The sequence below is a fragment of the Astyanax mexicanus genome, chromosome 18 (genome assembly GCF_023375975.1).
Source record: "Astyanax mexicanus isolate ESR-SI-001 chromosome 18, AstMex3_surface, whole genome shotgun sequence".
In the NCBI taxonomy this organism is placed as follows: Eukaryota; Metazoa; Chordata; class Actinopteri; order Characiformes; family Acestrorhamphidae; genus Astyanax; species Astyanax mexicanus.
Genome location: NC_064425.1, coordinates 22,885,471 through 22,907,768, shown reverse-complemented (window position 1 = coordinate 22,907,768; position 22,298 = coordinate 22,885,471). Strand labels below are relative to the sequence as shown.

General features: G+C 38.1%; 1 protein-coding gene across 1 annotated transcript in view; it reads left to right on the top strand.

Moving 5' to 3' along the window:
• The window catches only part of gbe1b (glucan (1,4-alpha-), branching enzyme 1b), a 193,432-nt gene that overhangs the window by 73,422 nt on the left and 97,712 nt on the right, over positions 1-22,298 (top strand). Inside the window, exons 8-10 of the mRNA XM_007236705.4 lie at positions 11,469-11,584; positions 13,142-13,269; positions 16,078-16,176. Of these exons, the coding sequence (XP_007236767.3) occupies positions 11,469-11,584; positions 13,142-13,269; positions 16,078-16,176 (343 nt within the window). The remainder of the gene's footprint in view (positions 1-11,468; positions 11,585-13,141; positions 13,270-16,077; positions 16,177-22,298) is intronic.

Genomic DNA, 22,298 nt, shown 5'->3' with positions numbered 1-22,298 from the left:
ACTTTTTGGCCTCAACTCCACCCGCCATGTGTGGAGGAAGAAAAATGCTGCCTATGACCCCAAGAACACTGTGCCCACCGTCAAGCATGGAGGTGGAAGCATAATGTTTTGGGAGTGTTTCTCTGCCAAGGGTACAGGGCTACTTCACCGCATCACTGGGAAGATGGATGGAGCCATGTACGGCACAATCCTGAGGGACAACCTCCTCCCCTCTGCCAGGGATCTGAAAATGGGCCGTGGTTGGGTCTTCCAACATGATAACGACCCTAAACATACAGCAAAGGCAACAAAGGATTGGCTCAAGAAAAATCACATTAAGGTCATGGAGTGGCCCAGCCAGTCGCCAGACCTCAATCCGATCGAAAATCTATGGAGGGAGCTGAAGGTCAGAGTTGCCAAGCGACAGCCCACCAACCTTCATGATTTAGAGAGGATCTGCAAAGAAGAGTGGGCCAAAATTCCCCCTGGTGTGTGTGCTAAACTTGTGGTTAACTACAACAAACGTCTCACCGCTGTGCTTGCAAACAAAGGCTTTGCCACTAAGTATTGAGTGTGTTTGGCAAGAGGGATCAAATACTTATTTTCCTCATTGAAATACAAATTAATTAAAATATATTCTTTAAAATTATATTCTGGATTTTTGTCTTGATATTCTGTCTCTCCATGTTAGAATATATCTACCATTAAAAGTGCAGAAGGATAGTGAAACTGTTTTTTGCAGTAATTGCTTGTCTGTTCACATGGACAATTCTAGACAAACGCCACCAGTCACAATCATTACCACCCACTTCTTTTTTGGGGCATTTTGGGGTCCCAAATGCTTATCATAATTTTTTAAGCATTTTAACTTAAGTAGGCAAGTTATTGAGAATTAGACAGATGCACCTGATGCTTCAAAGACAGTGAAAAGCTAGCGTGCCTGATACTACTAGACATAAATATTCCAGTCTGGTTTTATGATTGTAGGTTATTCCTAACCCTCATTTGGTAGATACCAACTAGTGGTCAGCAACTAGTGAGAGGGGCTCCCTTGAGGGGGATTATGATAACAGTGTTGTTGTACTTGCCTGTATTGACCTTCACAGAATTTGAAGAGGTGCTCACACAGTTTGTCGTTGCGTTCAGTTCATAAATAGTTGTTGTCTGGAAGCCCAAGGCCAGCAAAAAAGATACTCCTATAATTTATTATACATTTGCTTGTAGTTTGATGCCAGTTTTACAAATTGGTTAATTGGTTAAAGTGGCAGTCCGTATTATTTTGTTTCTGAACTAAAGGCAGAAGGGGAAAAAATATGTTTAATGGTACCAGTGTGCTGAAACGACCATCCCTGCTAAGCCTAATATATTAATTCCAAAAACTGGGTGTTGGCTCGCTTTTCGCCAGAAGTTCTTCTGGCCTCGTCACGCGCCTTTACATACTTACGTCACACGTACAGCCTCTAAAAGAGGATCCGGTTCAGTTTTACTGAACATGAGCGGCTGGTGAAGCAATGGAGACTTCAAAAGGGGAAACTTAAGAGATCAGAAGCTCATTCACTCATAGTAATAAAAAAAAAAAAAAAAAAAACTAACTGTGTAGTTGAAGTGAAGTTTCTGACTGAGCACGCTCTCTCTCTCTCTCTCTAAATGAACATAACCTGGAATCGGATTCTTCCGCTCTGAGAGGAGACCGCATCACACCCGCCCAGTTTAAAATGATTCTTCTGCATGCTCGTTGCAGTTACACATTCTCACCAGAGAGGGCCTGCAATCGCTCAAATCCCAAAAATTTACAGACATCAGCTTTATAAAAACGTAAGATGAGTTTTTAAAAGTAGGTTGCTAACATACAGTAGGTGTTATATAATGTTAAAAGCAAAGAGAAAAGGGGCAACGGAATCTTAAATGCACAGCTTACAATCTAGGAGTTACATGTTTTATTGTGTTTGCAGAGTCCTCTAAAGGCTGTTTGGTGCCATCTGTATCTTGTCCATACACCTCGCAAAATTTGGTGTTGTAATTGAGAGAAAATAAGTCTAAAATAAAAATCATCCAGTATGTGCTTAACCTCATAATAAAGTGAGTTCAATATTTGGACTGTAGATTTATTATTATTATTAATATAGGAATGATTTGCTCTTATTCACCGAGGTCTACAGTGTATGAAAGCTCTTGCTGAGCTCAGTAACATTTTTTTATTTAGCTGCATCTACACCATATTTATATTCTAATGGATGAGAGTTAGATGTGTGTGAAAAGATGCAGCGTCCCCACAGACCGAAAACTCATTCAGCCCTTTGAAAGCTCCATGTTGCCTCCACAAATTCCACATAAACAAACAAAGCCCTTGGAGTAGGCAAGTCTCTGCTGAATAGCAAATACACAAACACTGTAGGTGTGCTGAGTGCAGGCAAAACCCTTATTCTATTGTACTGATTTGGATTTGATGGTTCTTTTAACCGTTTTATCTATGACTCTGCAATGTAGCTTTGATGCATTTTGGAAATGGATTTCAGAAGATTTTTTTTTTGTCCTTGCTATTGTAAAGCTGTGATTTTTGGAGATCGGCGTAAAGACATGTCCTTAGCTTTTCTTTTTTTTTTTTCCCCTCAGTCTTTTTTCAGGTTTTGCATCATTGTCACTGTCATAAAAAAACCTTATACACCTCAGATGATAGCTTTTGTTGGAGATGACTTTGAAAGTGCACAGATATTTTATCAAAATAGACTGTTTATACTCACAGTACCTTAAGATGGTTCTCCGGTTGCTGCCATCTTGAAATGAAGTAAGAATAATTTAGGTCACGATTTTATCGGTTTTTTTTTTGTTTTTGTTTTTTTTACTAAACTACCTGTGCATTTTCAAAGTTCTTTATTAATTATTCTTTGCATGGACAAAGCTATGCCCCTATAGTAAGCATTGAAAGCCTGTTGGAAGCATTGGCTAAAAGCAATATTAGACATAAGTGTGTATTTGTTATATTTTTTATTTCATTTTACTACATCCAAGGTAGGCCTGTCACGATAAGAATTTTTTGTGGATGATATATTGTACCAGAAATTATTGCGATACACGATATTTTTGTAATTTTAAGACTATCAAATGCCACTGACATAGTGAAAACAGAATATCATAAAAAAGTAATTATACACTTTTTAAAGACAGCAAAACTTGAAATAATCATTTATTATAATTAGTTTGGGAATTATATACTTGTTTCTTTACCTATTTTAAACTGGCTAAAATACTGTTCACTGTTATATGTTTGAACAAACAAATAAACACAATAGACGAAATCACGATTATCAAAAATTATTGAGGTCATGTTCATTTATTGTACGATAAATCGGTATTGCAATTATTGTGACAGGCCTAATCCCTAATCCATTTCCCCCCATTAATAGTTTGGAAGATACTTTGGGTGTTTTTTGACAATGTGTAATGCATGGCAAAAAAACAATTGTGGATTTTATATATATATATATATTTTTTTAAGTCTGTATATATATTAGTCCAAATAATTGCTTATGTTCTTTTTTATGCAACCAAACACACAAGTTAGAACAATAATAAGTAGAGCAAAAATTTATATTTTCCATTTGTTGGAGGAGAATTTGAATATATAATGTAAGGCTTAGTTGACACACTTACAATTTTTGTAAATTATATGGACAAAAGTATTGGGACGCCGCTCATTCTTTCTTTTTCAGAAATCAAGTGTTATTGAGAGAAACAATTGGTTATTTCCATTTATTGCAGGATAATTTAAATATAATGCATACAATTTATAAATATAAATTTAAATATAATGCAAGTCTTAATATAAATAAATATTAAGTAAATTATTATAAACTATCATAATAGTAAATATTTTATAAATGGTCTGGACTAAAGTATCCGGACATTGCTCAATCTTTGTTGGTTCTGAAATCAAGGGTAACAAGTTTGTCCTGCTTTTGTTGGAGTAACTGTCTCTACAGTCCAGAGAAAGATTTTTGCTAGAGTTTGGAACATTGCTGTGAGGTTTTGATTTAGCATTCAGCAACAAGAGCATTAGCGAGGTCCCCACCTCACCCCACCCCACCTCACCTCATCCCCTCTACAACTCCTCTACTCATCCTAGAAGTGCTGGACAGTGCACCATGCATCATTGTATGACAGTAATGATGTGCATTTAAAAGTCATTCACATTTGAACACAGACCAGTGACTACCGGCGAGAGCCCTTCAATAGCCGTCCCCTTCTCTGACATTTGTATGGAAATGGCTCTGGATTAGCGCTTGAGCATTCCATCCTTGTAGCGGCGAGCTAACTAGCCCAGGGCGTCCGCTCGGTCGCTACGTGCCTTCCTGGGCCTTCCTCTTAATAGGGTTTTTCAAAGCGGCGCAAGGACACCTTGTGAAGGCGAGTAAATGAGTCCGGCAGGCTCCTCCCGGCTGCTGAAGGGCAGGCGCGGGTCCTCTTGGCCACGGCAGCATCCTGCGCTCTCTGCCAAGCGCGGAGCACTTCAGATGTGTGACTTCAGAGGACTTTTCCCCTCCACTCATCTCGGCTCTATTGGCGGTTCATTTGCATTTATTTTTCATCAATCATCATTTAAATTTCCCTCCACTTCAAATAGGATCAGGACCTGGGCCTGGGCTGGAGGTTTTATTTACGTGTTTATTTATTTACACACTTATTTCATTATCATTTAAACAGAGGGTTTTTTTTGTTTTTTTGGAGGATTGCGCATTACATTTCATTTGGATTTCTTCAAAGGAAAAGAGGAGAAGGTGGTGTTTTAATGGCCACGAGGGACATGCTTGATATGCCTAGCGAGTAATATTGGATTATGTTGAGCCAGTGAATGATCCCCAATGCCAAGTGTTGGTAATTTCCGTGTAGCATGTGTGTGTGCACCCAAGCAGCTCTTTCTATTTGACGAAATGCCTCTTTTTTCCGCGAACATTCATTATCTTAACACGCGTTGCCTATTCCCCCAATGCCTCTCAGTGTGACTTAATAAACTTTCTATTGAGACGAATGTCTGAAATCAGCAGGAGACACAGCTGGGTGTCAATGGAAGCATCCTAATTCTGCCAGTTTTAACGCTGCATCCAGGAAGCCCTTTATGACACGGAGATGACACCGGGATGGCACATGTCACATCGTTTCATCGGAGCGTGATTCATCTCTTAACCAATAAACATTAATCCGCCACGCCTGTCTCTTATTGAATGAGCGAGGAAGCGCTTTTTGCCCGTGCTACAGGAGGGCGTCGTGAGAGAGAGAGAGACGCGTGAAATGAGGTGCCTCAGTCATCGTTTCCCCACAAGGCCCGGCGGCCCGCCATCCCTCAGCCTGTCAGGCGCCGTCGTTTCGCCGTTACGCCTCTTGTGAAATGACCTGTCAAGGTGGTAAATTTATTTGTACTTATCTGCAGGTTGACTGTAATGGCGAGGATTCAGGGATTTCAATCATTTCTCACTCGGGCTCAGCCGGGTTAGCCGGGGCTGGAGTCGCCACTTCAGGGACGGGGGATGCAAATGAGCTCCTGCTGGGCCTCTGTTAATTAGGGAGCAGCCTGTGTTACACTTCACCTGTTAGGGGTTTTGGTTTGGGGATGTTTTCACTGCAGAACAGGTTCTGGTACCTGTGGGGGGGTGTGAGGGGAACACAGCCGTGATTTATACTTCTTTATTTTCCAGTTAATCTTGTCTGGTCTCCTGTTCCGTAGGCATATGCGGTGAGAGACAGGATTAAATTAAATACCGAAACGCAGAAAATAATTTTTGGCTCCCTTAAGAAACTCTGACTTGAGATTTATTCCTTTATTACATTTTATTCATTTAATACTTTTTTTTTTTAAGTTCTCAGGGAGTCAAATGTGGGTTGTGTGTGTCATTGCTACAATAATAGTACCATGTTTAACATTTTTATTTGGAATATATCTCTATATCTAGTTTATTTATTAATCTATTTATTGTTATATAGTTATTGTTTTTTATTGTTTTTTATTATTCTTATTCTGCAGTTCTGTTTTTGAGAGACTGACACTCTTTCAGGCAGTTTGGTCTGATTGAGTGCTATTTTTTTTGTTTACAGCATTTTGATCGGATGAACGGATGTTTTTGTATAGCAACAGTTTTTTTTTTTTATTAGATTTTTTCCCCCATAAAAAAAGAATGGGGTACAAGTGTATGTCATGAAGTACGTCGCAATGACATAAGTATAAGCAGAACAGAACTAGTAGAAAGCTAAGCTAAACAGGAAGGTTTTTAGCTGCCTTTTAAAGCTAGTAACACTAGATGCCTGACGAAAATTAATTATTAAAAAGTAAAAAAAAAAAATCACCAGTCTTTTTGTATTTATTTTGGAATGTTCAATAGAGCAGCTCCTGATGATCTTAACACACGATTTGGTACATATTCTGTCAGACAGTCTGAGATGTATGTAGGTACTAACCCATTAAGAGATATATAAACCAGTAAAAACCTAATTTGTACCATTGTGTAATCATGAGAGTGATTTTGAAAAGTTGAAATGTGGCCCCCCTATACAAACCCTTACAGTTGTATGTTTAAAACTCCACAAGGATCCACACTCTTGAGAAAAGGCTACAATGGAGTCAACAGAAACATTTTTCAAATGACAAAAAAAAGGATTTTATCATCTTTCCATATTTCCCTGAAGTTGTTCATCTTCACAGTGGAACCTCGACCCATTCATTATGTTATCTCTCAATCAGTGTCAGTTACTTCACATAATTTCACAAACCATCACCTCAACTCCCCGTTTCCCCTACGTCGGGCCGAGTTCTCCATTTAAAGCTTCACCAGCGGCTGGGTGTCTTGGTCCATAAGCGAGCCGCTTGCTCTGGGCAGTAATTGACTGTATTGATTAATAGCAGTGCTTTAGGCTGAAATGCACCGGTATGGTTTTGCGGCGGCACTGCTGCTCGGGGTGGCCATTAACTCATTCCCAGTAGGGCTCAGCGGGTGCCGGCTCTTTGTGGCGTCGCGCGCGTGCGGTGTCAGGCGGAGGCTAATCTATTCATCACACGCAGGCCGGTGACCGCTTGAGCCTCACGCTTATCGGGGCATTTCAGGCCTCGCGCCCAGGGAACGCTAACTCCCTGTTCACACCTTCATTTACGGAAGGTGCACCGGGGATATCTACATCAGCGGTTTCACCATAGCGGAGAAAACCGCAATCTGTCCCGGCCCCGTTCTACTCCCAGAGCAGAACCAATTGTCAAAAGCACAACAGTTCTGAGAGCAACGTGAGGGAGGGGAGGGGATTTGTGCCTTCCCAGTGGAGACTTGTATCCATATATTCGATTTAGCATACATGAATGTAGTTGCTTATCTCAGCAGGAAGCTGAATATGTTGGCTTGATGCATCACATGACTGGAAATGAAGGTTGTGGCACCACATTTTGTATTAATGTTATCAGACATCTGCCAACGGTTCTGCAGGCCCGGCACGTGGGACGGGGGTTCATGAGTTATGCTGAATCGCCTCGAATTCCGAGGTGTAAGTGTCAGATCACTGCAAAGACGCTTCCGTATTTCCATATTTTCTCATTTTCTTGCCGCTGGCCTTCTTGACGCTGCTGTATACTGCAATATGAATGCTATGACGTTATGATTTGTTAAAATATGATCTTAGGATAATCTGTGAGTGGCCATAGTATGGTATCCATAATGCGTGTATATCATTGATACAGTCAGTAGTTCTAAGTGTAGATGGAGTATAGGGAATGTAATAACTTATAGGAAGCATGTAAAATGTCTAGCAGTTTGATTTTAATACACTAGAGAGAGTTACAGTATCTCCCCCCGGTTTATAGAGAATTCATCCAAGCACATTAAGCTCAAAGGGTTAGTAAACCTATAGGATGAGATCAAGAACTTTTGCCATGGTAAGGTTTAATAACGTTTGTAGCTAAATTGGGTCAATGTAGACTCGGAGTTTAGGTTTATATCATATATATATATAGTACCACTCAAAGGTTTGGACTCCTTAAATTCATTTTTAAACTCATCCAAACTTTAAAGAAACATATGGAATTATCATTATTATAGCACCTCCAGCTTTAGATTGTCTCAGTCAGCTTTATACGTTTGTCACCTGGAGTAGTTTAATGGTCAATTTCTTGAATTGAGGGTATCAGTTGTAAAGTTGTGAAGAGGTAGAGTTGGTATACAGTGAATAACCTACAGTTACTATTAGAGTAATGTTCTAATCCATATTGTGGCAAGACCTTCTCAACTAAGTCAAGAAAAAATACCTTAGAAATGAAGGTCAGTCAATACAACAAATTTAAAGAACTTTCTCAAGTTCTTTAAACTTGGATCCTCAAGTGCAGATGCAAAGACCATCAAAAATATTTTGATAAATCTGGCTCTCATCAGGACTGCCCCAGTAAAGGAAGTGCAAGAGTTATCTCTGTTGCACAGGATAAGTTAATCAAAGTTACCAACCTCGAAAGTTAACAGCACCACAGAAAAGAGCTCCTAAATGCTTCACAGAGTATATCATGTACTGGATAGTACATGATTCCTTATGTGTTCCTTCATAGTCTGGATCTGGATAATTTTACCTCAAATATATCTCAAATAGCTGCCTTTATAACTCCATAACTGCATCTAGACCCCTGTATATATGTGAAAGTGTTTAAATGTATGTGGAAATGGCTTCAAATCCCCATACCAACTTGTGGTCGTGTTTTTTTTTTTTTTTTTTTTTTTTCTTTTAGTTTCTTTTGAGTATAATGGAAAGGGGGATTGGAAGGGTCTTGGAGAATTCATCCAAGCACTCATGCACTCACATTTCCTTTGTATAAACTTTTTGCTGAAGCAGGATTAGAGGTGTTTTTGGTGGTAAATCCAGTCCCTCATGCACAACCGAGGCCATAACTGTCAGACTGCTGCAAAACAAACGGCCCACAAGAGCGCTTTGAGACAAAACAGTCACCGTTTACAAGTGCAATACATTAGGCTTGCTGTAGCATAAAGGGCCTGTTAATTTGCCACCCTCATATGATTGAGATACTTTACCTTGTTTTGTGTGCATTACACAGAACACTGGAGGACCCCAGCACTTGCATTTTAACCAAGTTTCTATGGCAACATGGCCATTACTCTTGGAGAAGAGCGAAGGTGTGGAGGATTCTCAACTCCAAGTGGCTAGTCACAAGTGCCTTCAGATACCATCCAAACACCCCAGGATATGGAGCTACTTTAGGGATGAGGGTTTTCTTTTTTCCCCTGCTGTATATATTTATATATTTTTTTCTACCTCAGAGCTTAATTTATGCTCATAGCCTCGTGTCCTGGGGAGCTGAGTGAGGTGCTTGATAAAAGTCTGATCTAGCTCGCTGAAATTAGTATTCGTTTCTGTATGTGTACTGTTTGGACTGTGGCAGTTGCAGTGACCAGTGTAGATCTTTTTGAATTCTATCACTGTTGGGAGTTTGTAACTAGATCATGGATGTTACAGTTAGTGTGTTTTAACTACCACAGAAGAAAAACAACATTTACAGCATTTTTCGCAACATAAGCCGAACTAGATTATATGGCGCATAACGCAACACTAGTAAGGAACAGGGGTGTTGCCATGTTTTCCTTCTAATTCAGCAGGTCTCGACACTGGGTGGCGAGACCTGTAAAGCTAAGCTAAGCTAAGCTCAAATGAGTAAACAAAACTTTGATTCTTAAAAAAAAGCAAAAAAGTCAAACAAGCACTGGATGTAAATCTACTCAGATTTCTCTCCTAAAAACTGGTCATTTGGGTGAGTAAAGCGCTTTCATTCATTTACAGTAAGCTTAGATTTCCAATATTTTTTTTAACAGCAGTTAGCAGCAGCACTTAGCACTAGTAAATGCCGCCCACATCGCTACACTGAGGAACCCTAAGTGTTCCGGTAAACCAGGGTGATATCAGCGAGTGGTTAGCGGCTAATGCTAATACTGCTCCAGCTTCAGTGCTGAAGAAACATCACTGAAACTCCTTTATAGTGCTGAACTTCAGCGGAGTGGCTTTACTTCTCCGTACAACCTGACTGGTAAAATTCATACATAAGGCTCACCAGATTATAATGCACACTGTAAATTTTTGGGAAAATTTAAGGATTTTAAATGCACCTTATAGTGGGAGAAATACAGTTTATCATTCAAAAGTCAGTGTAGCAGTTCTCAGTAGAGAAATAAATTAAAGAGAGTCTCTTAAAGGGACATTATGCACTGCAATGTAATGCAAGGCAGCAAGTGTGTAAAATAGCTACTTCAATTTCATACTGCAAAAAACATCTTTCCTAGACATACAGCTCACAGGGGTTGCTAGACTGATTACTCTGAAAATATAAGAAACAAGTGCAAGATGAGTTTAGGAACTTTTAAATGGGGAAGGTATAATTACATTTGTAGCTAAATTGAGTCAATGTTGAGCCAAATGTACATTTTCTAAAATGTATTTTTGTCTAGGTAGTAGACAGCCATAAACAGCGCCTGCTTCCCTGTTATGACTGATAACCTGTTGTAAAATATGACAACATTAGCCAGCACTAGTCTGGACCACATTTCAAATACTCACTATGAATACAAAGCACTCAAATGCTGAAATGACTTAAAATGCCCATTCCAACTGGTGGCTGTGATAAATGACTTAGTTGACTTTAGCAAACCTTAGCTGAAGCTCAGTGAATATCCTGCTTAGGAGACAATCAGCCAGCTTGACACTCGTCTTGTAGTCCTTCTGGCGTCTTAGCTATGTCCTTCTATAATCTATGCACTGCCAGTGTTTCGTAGCATTTTATTCCATCTCTTCCATGCTGGGTTGCCTACAATTGTGTTCCATACCTGGCAAACCGGGTGCAGAAATAAGAGAAAAACTTACTGGTTGAAGCACTACCGGTACTTTCAAAAGATGCTAGTGCTTAAACTTGGCTTAAAGCTGGCATGTTTCCTTAAAATCAGATGACACATCCTGATCGTTGTTTGAGGATAAAATATGATACATATCGATTTTATAACAAGCAGTGTATCATAACATAATAACAAGTATCTTTGGTTTTTCTTTGTTTAAATTCATCTCCGTCATTTGAACTTCCCGTTCTGGTACACTCTGTGATCACGCTCACTGATATATAATATACACATGCCGAATTTGATGATGTCAGCCCTATTGATTCCACTGCCTTGGTGCCAGGAAATCTGGAACCACAGGGTCTCAGTTGTCACCACCCAAAAAAAGTAGGCTCTCTATGACTGCGGTAACCTAGCCTTTTCGGCAGGTCTCAAGTGGGAAATTTTGTTTGACCTTACACGGCCAAGCATTTTGAGAGCTATTTCAGCCGTTGCTCATGCAATCCCGTGACCTTGTGTGCACTAGCTGATGTTTCAAGAGATGTCAACATTTTTTGAAGAGTTTTGAAAGTACGCTTTTCCCAGACTGTAATCCTGTACATGTGTATGTATTTGTGTGTGTGTGTTTCCTCCAAATAGCTGGGAAGTGCTGCGTTTTCTGTTGTCAAACCTGCGTTGGTGGATGGAGGAGTACCGGTTCGACGGCTTCAGGTTCGATGGGGTTACGTCTATGCTCTACCATCATCACGGAATGGGTATGTCTACGAAGCAACATTCAATTAAACCAGACAAAAACTTGAATGTTTAAAGTAGGAATGCTTTTTTGCTATTTATAGGTATATGTTTGAGTAAAATAAACGTTTTTTTATTCTTTTATTCTATATTCTATTTCTTCCCAATAACAAATAGAAATATTATTTAGATCATTTTTTATTTGCAGAAAATGAGAAATGGCTGAAATAACAAAAAGATGCAGAGCTTTCAGACCTCAAATAATGCAAAAAAAAAAAACAAGTTCAGAAATCAATATTTGGTGGAATAACCGTGGAATTTAATCACAGTTTTCATGTATCTTGGCATGCTCTCCTCCACCAGTCTTGCACACTGCTTTTTGATTACTTTATGCCACTCCTGGAGCACAAATTCAAGCAGTTCAGCTTGGTTTGATGGCTTGTGATCATCTATCTTGCTTTTGATTATATTCCAGACTTTTTTAATTTGGTAAACTCAAAAAAACTCATCATTTTTAAGTGGTCTCTTATATGTTCCAGAGCTGTATATATGTGTATATATATATATATATATATATATATATATATATATATATATATATACTGTATATGGATCTTTAACAGAATACTGAGCTTTTTGGTCTCTTTTAGCTTAAGATTATTAATTTATTTGACCATCATATTCCTAAAACTTCAGAATACACAAAAAATATATTTTCCAGCTTAATCACCTTTTATTTTCACTTGCATGTATTTTGGTAAAAAAAAAAAATAGCATTCAATGAAAACATATTTCACCTGCAAACTTTTAAAGAATTCATGATGAATATTAAGTTCCTTGAAAATAAATTGTGATGTCACTGATGATCTACTTTCTTAAAGGGGCGGAGTTATCCTTAGATGACTGAGTGGACAGCAAATTCCCTGACACAGTTTAATGGTTTAATATTTCAATGAAAATGACTAAATGAGTAATTGAAATGTCTGAATTATTCAACAAACATTTAAAACAAAACAATGTGTTCTTTAACCTGTTACAATAATATAGTGGTTAACATATAGAGACTAACATTCCCCTATATTTGTAATAATGTGTTCATATTTAATCTTAATAAATATGTTTGTACACAGTGTTTTATAATAAATTTAAGCAACTATACTGCAGACACAAAAGGCACGTTAATGAATCTGGGCCAGTCGCACACAGATTTTTATATAAAGTTCATACAAGAGGCAATACAGGAGAGGGAAAAAGCTCTCCACATGAAGTGCTTTCAAGCAAGAAATTAATTAGAGAGCTTGTTCAGCATAGGCTGTTTAGACTTTTTTTTCCCCTTTTCTTTTTTTAACCACCCATAGATTTGTAGTTAAAGGACCTTGCAGCAAAATTGCAAAACATGTAGATGCAGAGTTTAAGAAAATCTTAGAGGGAGCTTCTAGAAAAAGGCGAAAAGAGAAATAATGACCTCAGAGCTCTGTGAATATGTTTTAAGATATATAATTCTATATAATTACCTCTAAATACAGTTGGATACTAAATACAGTGTTCTGAACCTTATCGTTTAATGTTTTTTTGTTCAGGTGCAGGATTTTCAGGTGACTACTCAGAGTATTTTGGTCTTCAGGTTGATGAGGACTCTCTGGTCTACCTCATGCTAGCCAACCATATTCTCCACTCTCTGTATGAGGACTGCATTACTATAGCAGAGGTGGGTGCTTTTTTATTATTATGTTATTGCCAAAAGAGTTAAGGCGTTTTTACAAATGAAAATCTGAAACAAAGTCTGGACTAGAGCTGAACTAGAACAGTTAAGGACATGAACGTGTTTTTATGAAAATCATTTTTCTCTCAGTTTGAAATTCCACTACTTAAGCACCTTGTTGTTTGTACAGCTTAACCCAAGAGTGCCTCAAATCATCAGCATAAAGCATATATTTGTCTAGAAAGGAATCTTTCCCTTTGTAAAAACTGCAGCATTATCGTTCTTCGGTGAGGATATGTGATTAATTGTGGAAAACAATAATAATCTCTCCTTCAACGTTTCTTTCACAGTCATTTCTGTAATGCATTTACTGTTTTCGGTCACGGACACGCAATCTGAAATATAGTCCAGTGTCTGTCTCTGAGTTTTTCCAGAGCTTGTAAACAATGTGTACATTTGGTACGTTAATTTTTGGTTTCACTGCCGGTTTGAATCCTGTTCATGTAGCTTGCCATCAGCTACCGGAGCCCTGAGAGAGCATAATTGTCTTTGCTCTCTCTGGGTGGGTAGATGGCGCTCTCTCCCCACATCACTCCAATGGGTGATGTTGATCGGCACAAGGCGTCTGTGAGCTGGTGTATTGGAACAGATATGCTGTGCTTTCCTCAGAGTGCGCTGTGATGCTACTCGGTAATGCTACGTCAGCAGCAGTTTGAAAAGAGGTGGTGGCTGACTTCACATGTATCGGAGGAGGCATGTGCTGATCCTTACTCTCCTGGTGTTGGGGTATCACTAGTGATGGGGAAGTCCTAATAAGTGGGTTGGGTATTTGTCTGTGTAAATTGGGGAGAAAACGGGATAAAAATAGAAATAAAATTATAAAAAAAGTTTTGCTACTTCCTGTCGTCATCGTCACTTATATGAGTTATGTCTCCCTGTACATAACCATGATTAAATGTTGCCTTTCCATTTGTTGTGCCTAATTATGCCTCGCTTCCAATATTCGACTTACCTTCACAAGCATGTGTCACACAGCCTTCTTTTATTTTCTATTTTCGTTTATAAATAAAAGTTAATCTACATTTAATCTACAGTAGCCACATCAGTCCTTTTTATCTTCTATTGTTTATGGTGACAGTAGCCTGCCTTACCGTTCTGTAATTGAGGCCATATCTGAAAGGTCTAGAAAAGGCTTTCAAATTCTACACAAACCAGGGCTTGTTCTACTCGGTTGTATCAAATTTTGGCCCTTTGGAAAATCGTCATTTAAATTCTTTGTCGTCCAAGTGGCAGAAATCCTCTCTGGTCTATGGAGATCTCTGAAAAGACCTTTTGAGGGAAAATGTTAACTAGTCATCTATACAACTGAAGGGTCCCACTCCTATGTTCTGTTTGAGTAAAATGTTTTTGGTATTATTATTATTAGTCCAACTGTAGTAAACCTTTACACATTACTCATAATAGTAGCAGAAAGTGCATTGATGTTCTGCAGTGGTGTTTTGTTCTCCTCATTACTCCACATGAAAAGAAAAAAGAAATTCTACTATCATTCCAAGTTCCAACAATACTTGTGTTCTCGGTTCACTAACCCTTGTCGTGTCAACAGAGCTACTTTCTTCTACCTCCACAAAGAAGAAATTAACCTCCGGAGTCAAAGGAGCACAGCACATTAAATTAGCACTCACTGCCACTGTCTTACTGTCTACAGCCATGATTAATGAAAGCACTTACTCATTTGACTCGATGTTCTCTGTGTTTTTGTAATTAGTGGACAGTGCCTCCTCTAGATAAAATCTGCCACTTGTTTTTATGAACTTCCCCGAATTGGAATGGAGTCTTTTAAAACTGGAGAAAGGTGCTTCCTCAGCTCCTGTTCCTGCTTCCTGCTTCAGTGAAAAATGCAACTAATAACTAATCGTAAAAGTAGATAAACACGAGCTTTGGTACTTTGGGGAAAATGTCAGAGAGATGAATCAGAATGAGTCAGCAAATTAAATAGTTGTTAAATAAAGGTAAGATAAGTCAAATTAAAACTATTTTTCAGCATAATTGCAAAAATTATCAAAGTCCCCCTTGGCCTTATTCACAAAGCACATCAAGGAGCTGAAAAGACTCGTTCTGATGGAATTTAATGTTTTATTTATATATATATATATATATAAATACAGTGGCATAAAGAAGTATTCCCCCCCCTTGCCCCCCCCCCACACACAGATTTCTTGAGTTTTCGCTTTTTTTTGCCGTACTAATATTATTCAGACTATCAAACAAACTTGAATATCAGACAGAGATAACCTGAGTAAATATAAAGAGCACTTTTTAAATGATAATTTTATTAATTTAACGGATTAAAAAAAAAAAACTATTCAAACCAATCTAGCCCTGTGTGGGGGGAAAAAAAGTGTTTGGCAACAAGTCTTTTAAAGTCACATCTGTGATGACTTTTGTCACATTAGTCCAAATAATATTTACCCAAGTTCCTGGGGATCATAAGAATGTTTTTTTTTTTTTGGCCGTTACATTATTTTAGGTCAGCAGTGTTTTTTAACTAGGAACTCTTCCATGGAGACCATTTTCCACCAGTTAATATTAAATCATTAACACTGACTATAACTGAGGCAAATGAGACCTACAGTTCTTTAAATGTTGTTGTGGGTTCTTTAGTGACCTCCTGGATGAGTTGTTTGTGCCCTTTTGGAGTAATTTTAGTAGGCCGGTCACTCCTGGGAAGGATTACCAGTGTTCCATGGTTTCTCCATTAGTGAATAGCCGCAGCTCAATGTGGTCTCATATACATTTTTGTTTGTTTTTTAGGATGTGTCTGGTATGCCCACGCTGTGTCGACCCATAAAGGAGGGAGGCTGCGGCTTCGACTACAGACTGGCCATGGCTATTCCTGACAAGTGGATCCAGGTGAGCCACTTCTTTTTTCTATACTAGAGCACTCATGATTTGCTCTCCATGCTGTGCTTCTTTTACACCTACACTTCTTTTTCTCACTGTATACTATTTTCAGAATAAATTAAAGTAGTTATGAAAAACATAGCAGTTTTAAGAGTAATATGCCATATTATTTCAAGAATTTAAAAGAGCAATTGAGTGCATTTATTGGCTATATTAAGTTTCAAGGAGATCAGTCAGTGCTCAGCAAGGTGTATATTAGGCCTGTCACTATAATAATACATTATTGACTAAATCATAAATAAATAAGCAAGACCTGAATTATTTATAAAGCCTTTTGATATCGCCTTTTATGTTTACTTGCATGTGTTTTAACATGGATTTATTTCTCATTTTATCCTGTTTTCTCCCCAATTTTGGAGGGTCAGTAACACAGCCCACTTATTATGAATACCCATTCTCTAGAAATACACCAAACACTAGGAAGGTGAAGATTAGCCCATGCCCCCAGCTCTTTTTGAACTGCCAATGATGTAGCATTACTGGGTGTCCAGCGCACTCGGAGGAAAGCGCAGCGACCCAGCTCTGATACATCAGCCAACAGACGGCTGTGCTGACTGACATCAGCTTAGAAATGACTAGGGAGAAAGTACTATCGTCTCACCCAGAAAAAAAAGGAAGCCCAGTTGTGCTCTCTCAGACTCTGGCTGCTGATGGCAAACTGCATGATCCAGGATTCAAAGTATTTTAGCTTGTAGTTGAGCTACTCTGTTCTCTTAATTTCTCTCTATCTGAGGTGAGGATGAGTCTGTAGGAAAACAGTGCAATGCGCTGACCAAAAAACATCAAATATAGGGCCTTTGTACACAACCGAACGAACTGCGGCAAATACAAGTCAACACACATCAACTGGAGACTATTTCTCGCACTGTAATGCGCACTTAAAATACTTTAATTTAGTCTAAAATCGCCAGTGCGCCTTATAATCCGTTGAGAGGCGAGTATTATCGGCCTGTAGACTGCTGCCTACCCCTGCTAGCACTGCTGGAGCAGCATTAGCAATAGCCGCTAACCGTGCTAAGCACTGGCTCTTTCGCCATTCAGAGGCAAGTATATTGGACTGTAGCCTGCGTGTTTACTGTGTTAAAACAAGCTACGTGGGACAAACCGCTAGCTAATATTACCCTGTCTTACTGCAGCATTTACATTTATAGTGCTAACCCCGGCTAGCACTAGCGGTTGGTCATTTATGCTAATGCTGCTGCACCTAGCCTTAGTGGAAATCTGTAAATCGAAGCTTACTGTAAATAAATAGAAGCGGTTTACTCACCCAAATAAACAGTTTTTAGGAAAGAAATCTGTGTAGAGTAACTTTGAGCTGAATTAGAAAATTAGGAAAGCGTGGCAACATCCCTGTTCCTTACTAGTGTCATATAGTGTACCTTATAATCCGGTGCGCCTTATTTATTAAAAAATAGACTAGAAAATTGATGTGCCTTATATTCTGGTAAATGAAAAAACTGTTTCTAGTTTTGTGTTGGTTTTTTTTTAGACCTGTAACAAGAATTTAATAATTTTTTTGTAATCTTTCCTGAGTCTTATCATATAATACTGTTGTTGTCAGCTCTGGGTCCCCTCAGTGTCCAGTCAGCACTTTAGCAGGGTCAGTAAGGATAGGGTTAGCAACCCGAGGTTGTGTGACAAGCTGCCATGTTGATTCCTTCCATATATTTTACTATATATAGTGTGCTGAGTTTATTTAATAAACTACACTGCAACAGTGTTTGGGGTTCACGGTAAGTCACTTCCATATACCAGACTCTCATTATGCCACTATGACATGATATATATATATACAGTTTTCTTTTGTAGGACACCTTTAAGCAAAGGTTTCTGCTGGATTAGACAGTATAGCTGTTTTGTCTCTGTCAAAGACAAAAAATGCATCTAACATCAAAGAAAAATGAATCTAAAGTTTGTGTACATTAATGTGGAGATTTATTTCAGGTATTTTTTTGTGTTGTGTCCACTAAATGGGTTTTTGACATAGTTCTGAGGTTTTTTTGAGGGTGAGGTTAATCAAGGGCAGCTTCATAATGCCTGGTTATTACTTGATGTGTACCTGCCGCAATTGTCCACGCAGCTTAAATTGTGTCACACATACAGTACCAGTCTGTGTTTTTTTTTTTTTTTTTTTTTTTTCTCTACATTGTAAATGTATACTGAAGTCATCTTGACTATGAAGGAACGCATATTGAATTACATAGAAACTTAAAAGTGTATTAAGCAAACCAAAATATTCTGGAGTGCTGATTGTCTTGAGGCTGGTAAAGCCGATGAACTTATCCTGTGCGACAGAGTTTACTCTTGGCCTTCCTTTTCTGGGGTGGCCCTGATGAGAGCCAGTTTCATCATTAATCAACATTTTTGATGGTCTTTTCGACTGTATCTGAGGATACTTTCAAAGTTTAATAATTTTTTGGATTTTTCTTTACAAAGTTGAATAGTTATTTAATCTTCACAACACAACTGATGCTCTCAAACACACGACGAGGCAAGAAATTAAGTAATTAAGTAATTATCTTTAGACAAGTTAAGCACAGCTGTTAACTGAAAGCCATGCCAAACGATTATCTCATAAAGCTGACTGAAAAATCCAGACAATTCATCTAAGCAAGAGGTGAGGAATCTAAAATACAAAGCATATTTTGGTTTAATTGATGCTTTTTTGTTTACTAAGTAATTCCATATGTTTCTCTTCATAGTTTAAAAGACTTTAATATTAATCTACAGTGCATCCATTTTGTATTAATAAAAAAAAAAAAAAAAAAACAATTTAAGGTGTGTCTAAACTTTTAACACATACTGTATAGACAGGCCCCCTTATGAAACTCCATGCATGGTCATTGTCCCATCACTTTGTTGCACAGATTTGCTTAAAAAAATTGCACTTTTTAGAACTGTTAAGTACAACTAGTAGCAGGAATTCAAAAGATAATGTGCAAAAATGGCTGATTCAAAAAACTTCAGAAAAATCTCAATGTAAAACTAACAAAGAAAATGAGTTAAGTGCTACAAAACCACATGTGAAACATGTGCAACTAATGCTATATTGCAAATATTTTAAATATATTTTAATAAAAAAGGATCACACAAGGAAAAAAGGTTAAATTTTCAGTGCGCTATTTATGTATGAATTCTACCGGTCAGGTTGTAAGGAGCAGTAAAGCCACTCTGCTGAAGTGCAGCGTTATACAGGAGTTTCAGTTTAGTTCTCCAGCACTGAGGCTGAAGCAGCATTAGCATTAGTTGCAAACTGCAGCGCTAACTCTTTTACTGTTCAGAGGTGAGTATATTAGACTGTAGTTTAACTGCGTATTTATCGCGTTAAAGCAAGCTAAGTGGGAGAACTGCTAGCTAATATCGCCCATGGTTACTGGAACATTCAGGGTTCCTCAGTCTACTGCTGTAGGTCAGCATTTACTAGTGCTAACAGCTGGCTAGCGCTGCTAACTGTGGCTGGCTATTCGCTTGCTAGCTGCGGCTAGCGCTCACCCTTAGACAAAATACTGGAAATCTAAGCTTACTGTAAATAAACAGAAACGCTTAAAAAAAAAAACGCTTTAAATAGTTTTCAGGAGAGAAATCTGTGTAGATTAACATCCAGTGCTCGTTTCACTTTGTGTGTTTTTCAGCATATTGTTACAGTAAGTGTGCCATGCCGTGTAGGGATACACACCTAGTAAACATTTCAGAAAACCTCCGATCAAACTACATTTCATGGCGGAGTAATTGACAGCATTGCAGGTGGCTCTCACCGTACCCGCGTTTCTGCGAGGTCCCTCAGGATAGCACAGTCAGCTCTGGGTTGTTCAAGTCTTGTCATGCTAAGTGTCTCATTTATCAAATGTTTGTCCTGGTTACGATTCTGAAGCAAACTGTGGCTCTGTTTTTTTGCTTTTTGTTTTTTTGTTTTTCTCTCTGGGGAAATCTAGACATCTGTTTTATTTTTCGGATGGGTTTGAATAGCAGGCTCAGTTTGTTTCATTTATTTAGTCATTCTTTTATTTACTTTTTGATGGGACTCATTAAATGTATGTCATGCGTTTCTTTAATCTTGGTTTAATTACTTTGTCTTCAGCGAATTGATTTCGTTTTAGGCGTTTTAGTTTTTTCATGCATATTCAGGACAGCCTGCCTGACCACTGACATACATTTGCATTTGTAGATTTGCTGTCGTATTATTTTATTGTTGTTTTTGTCTGTTTCCTTTTCTGATTATGTATATATAAATATATATATTTTAAGCTTGATCTGAGCATGTCTGTTTTAAAACAGTTAAACAGATACCTTATTATTTAATTCTCAATTTTTTTTTTTTTTTTTTTTTTTTTTTTTTTTTTTTTACTATTCCTGCAATATCATTTATATCTGTCAGTGTCTGTGACGATTCCTTGGATTTAGTAAAGTACGGAATTACCATTTATCTGAGTGTTGGTGTCTGACACTGATAAGAAATTACTCGGACGCCCCCCTTCTGCCTTTTCTGCAGAGAATTCGATCATGGTTACTTAAATAACTCCGAAACCACTCAATTAACTGCCATGTCACGTTTTTGGCATTTCTTTTCTTCTACATTGAAAGGAGCCTTTGTGGAGACGGGTAATTAGAAAAAGTCTCTGCCTTCAAAATGAAAACCTTAAAAGAGTTTTGTGCTCTTGGCAGGAAATGGTGGGCTTCCATTGTGCTACTGTACATCAAGGCCACGCAGACAGACTTTTGCCCTGTCATTTAGATCAGTAGATTTGCAGTGTCCTTGTTATCGTATTGTACGTGGATTTCTAAGCTTACTGTTTGCTGGCCCCACTAAAGCAGCACTATAGCAGAGTGCCAGCTTTGCATAGATTGTGGTTTTTCATTTTAATGACCGTTTAGCTGAGGTTTAACCAATTCCTGCATATCTCATTCACATCTCCATCAGTTAACTACTCTAACTTTTCGAAAGTTTTCATCTTATTTTCTGCATTTTCTGCACAGCTTACAAAGTTTCTACAGCTGTCTTGTTTTGAAGGTGGTTATTATTAAGCACGGCTGAGAGAATATATCATGATTCTATACATAAGTTGAGTTCTCATTACTGCTATCAAGTCCTGAGGTTTGATTGTCTGACTCATTACAGAAATGCAAACAATTTGACTCAAGGAAACTCAGCTTTATAATCAGTTATTTGCCTTGCTGCTTATGTTATTTTTTGTGCCATTGTTTGCACAATTGCTGCCATATTTGAAATAATTGTTGCCATTGCTGTTATTGCTGCCTTTGTTGCAATTTCATTATTGTTAAGGTTATTGTTGTTTTTCCGGGTTATTGTTGCTGCAAGTATTGTTGTTGTGGTTGTTGCTGATGCTGTTGTGATTTTTTTTTGTTGCCACTGTTGTGATTGTTGTGGCAGTTGTTGTTGTTGTTGTCGTGGTTATATTTGTATTATTTGTTGATGTAATTGTTGCAGTTATTGTTGTTATCGGGTTTATTGTAGTTGTAGTTGTTGTGGCTCTAATTTGCTACCATTGATACTGTTGTTGCAGTTGTTGTTGTGGATATTGTTGCTGACATTGCCGTTGATGCAGTTGTTGCGGTTGTTATTGCGGTCATTATTGATATGTGTGCAGTTTTCGTTGCACTTACTGTTGCTCTTGTTGCAGTTATTGTTGCAGTTATTGCATTTATTGTTGCAGATGTTGTTGTTGCAGTAATTCTAGCTATTGGCTTGGCTGCAATTATTATTGATATTTGTGCAATTATCATTGCACTTGCTGTAAGTGTTGCCACAGTTACTGTTTTTGTTGTGGTTGTTGTTCCAGTTAATGTTGCCATTGTTGTGGCTAAAATATTTGCAGTTATTTTTGCAGTGGTTTTGAGGTTGTTGTTGTGGTTATTTTTGCTGTAATTTTTGTGCAGTTGTTGTTGTGGATATTCTGTATACTGGCTGCTGTTGTTGTTATTAATGATATCTGTGCAGTTATTGTTGCACTTACTGTTGCCACTGTTGCAGTTATTGCTTTTGTTGCAGGTGTTATTTTATCATCTTTTTGACTGTTCTTGGTCCTGTTCTCATGTTCTGCACTATTATTTCT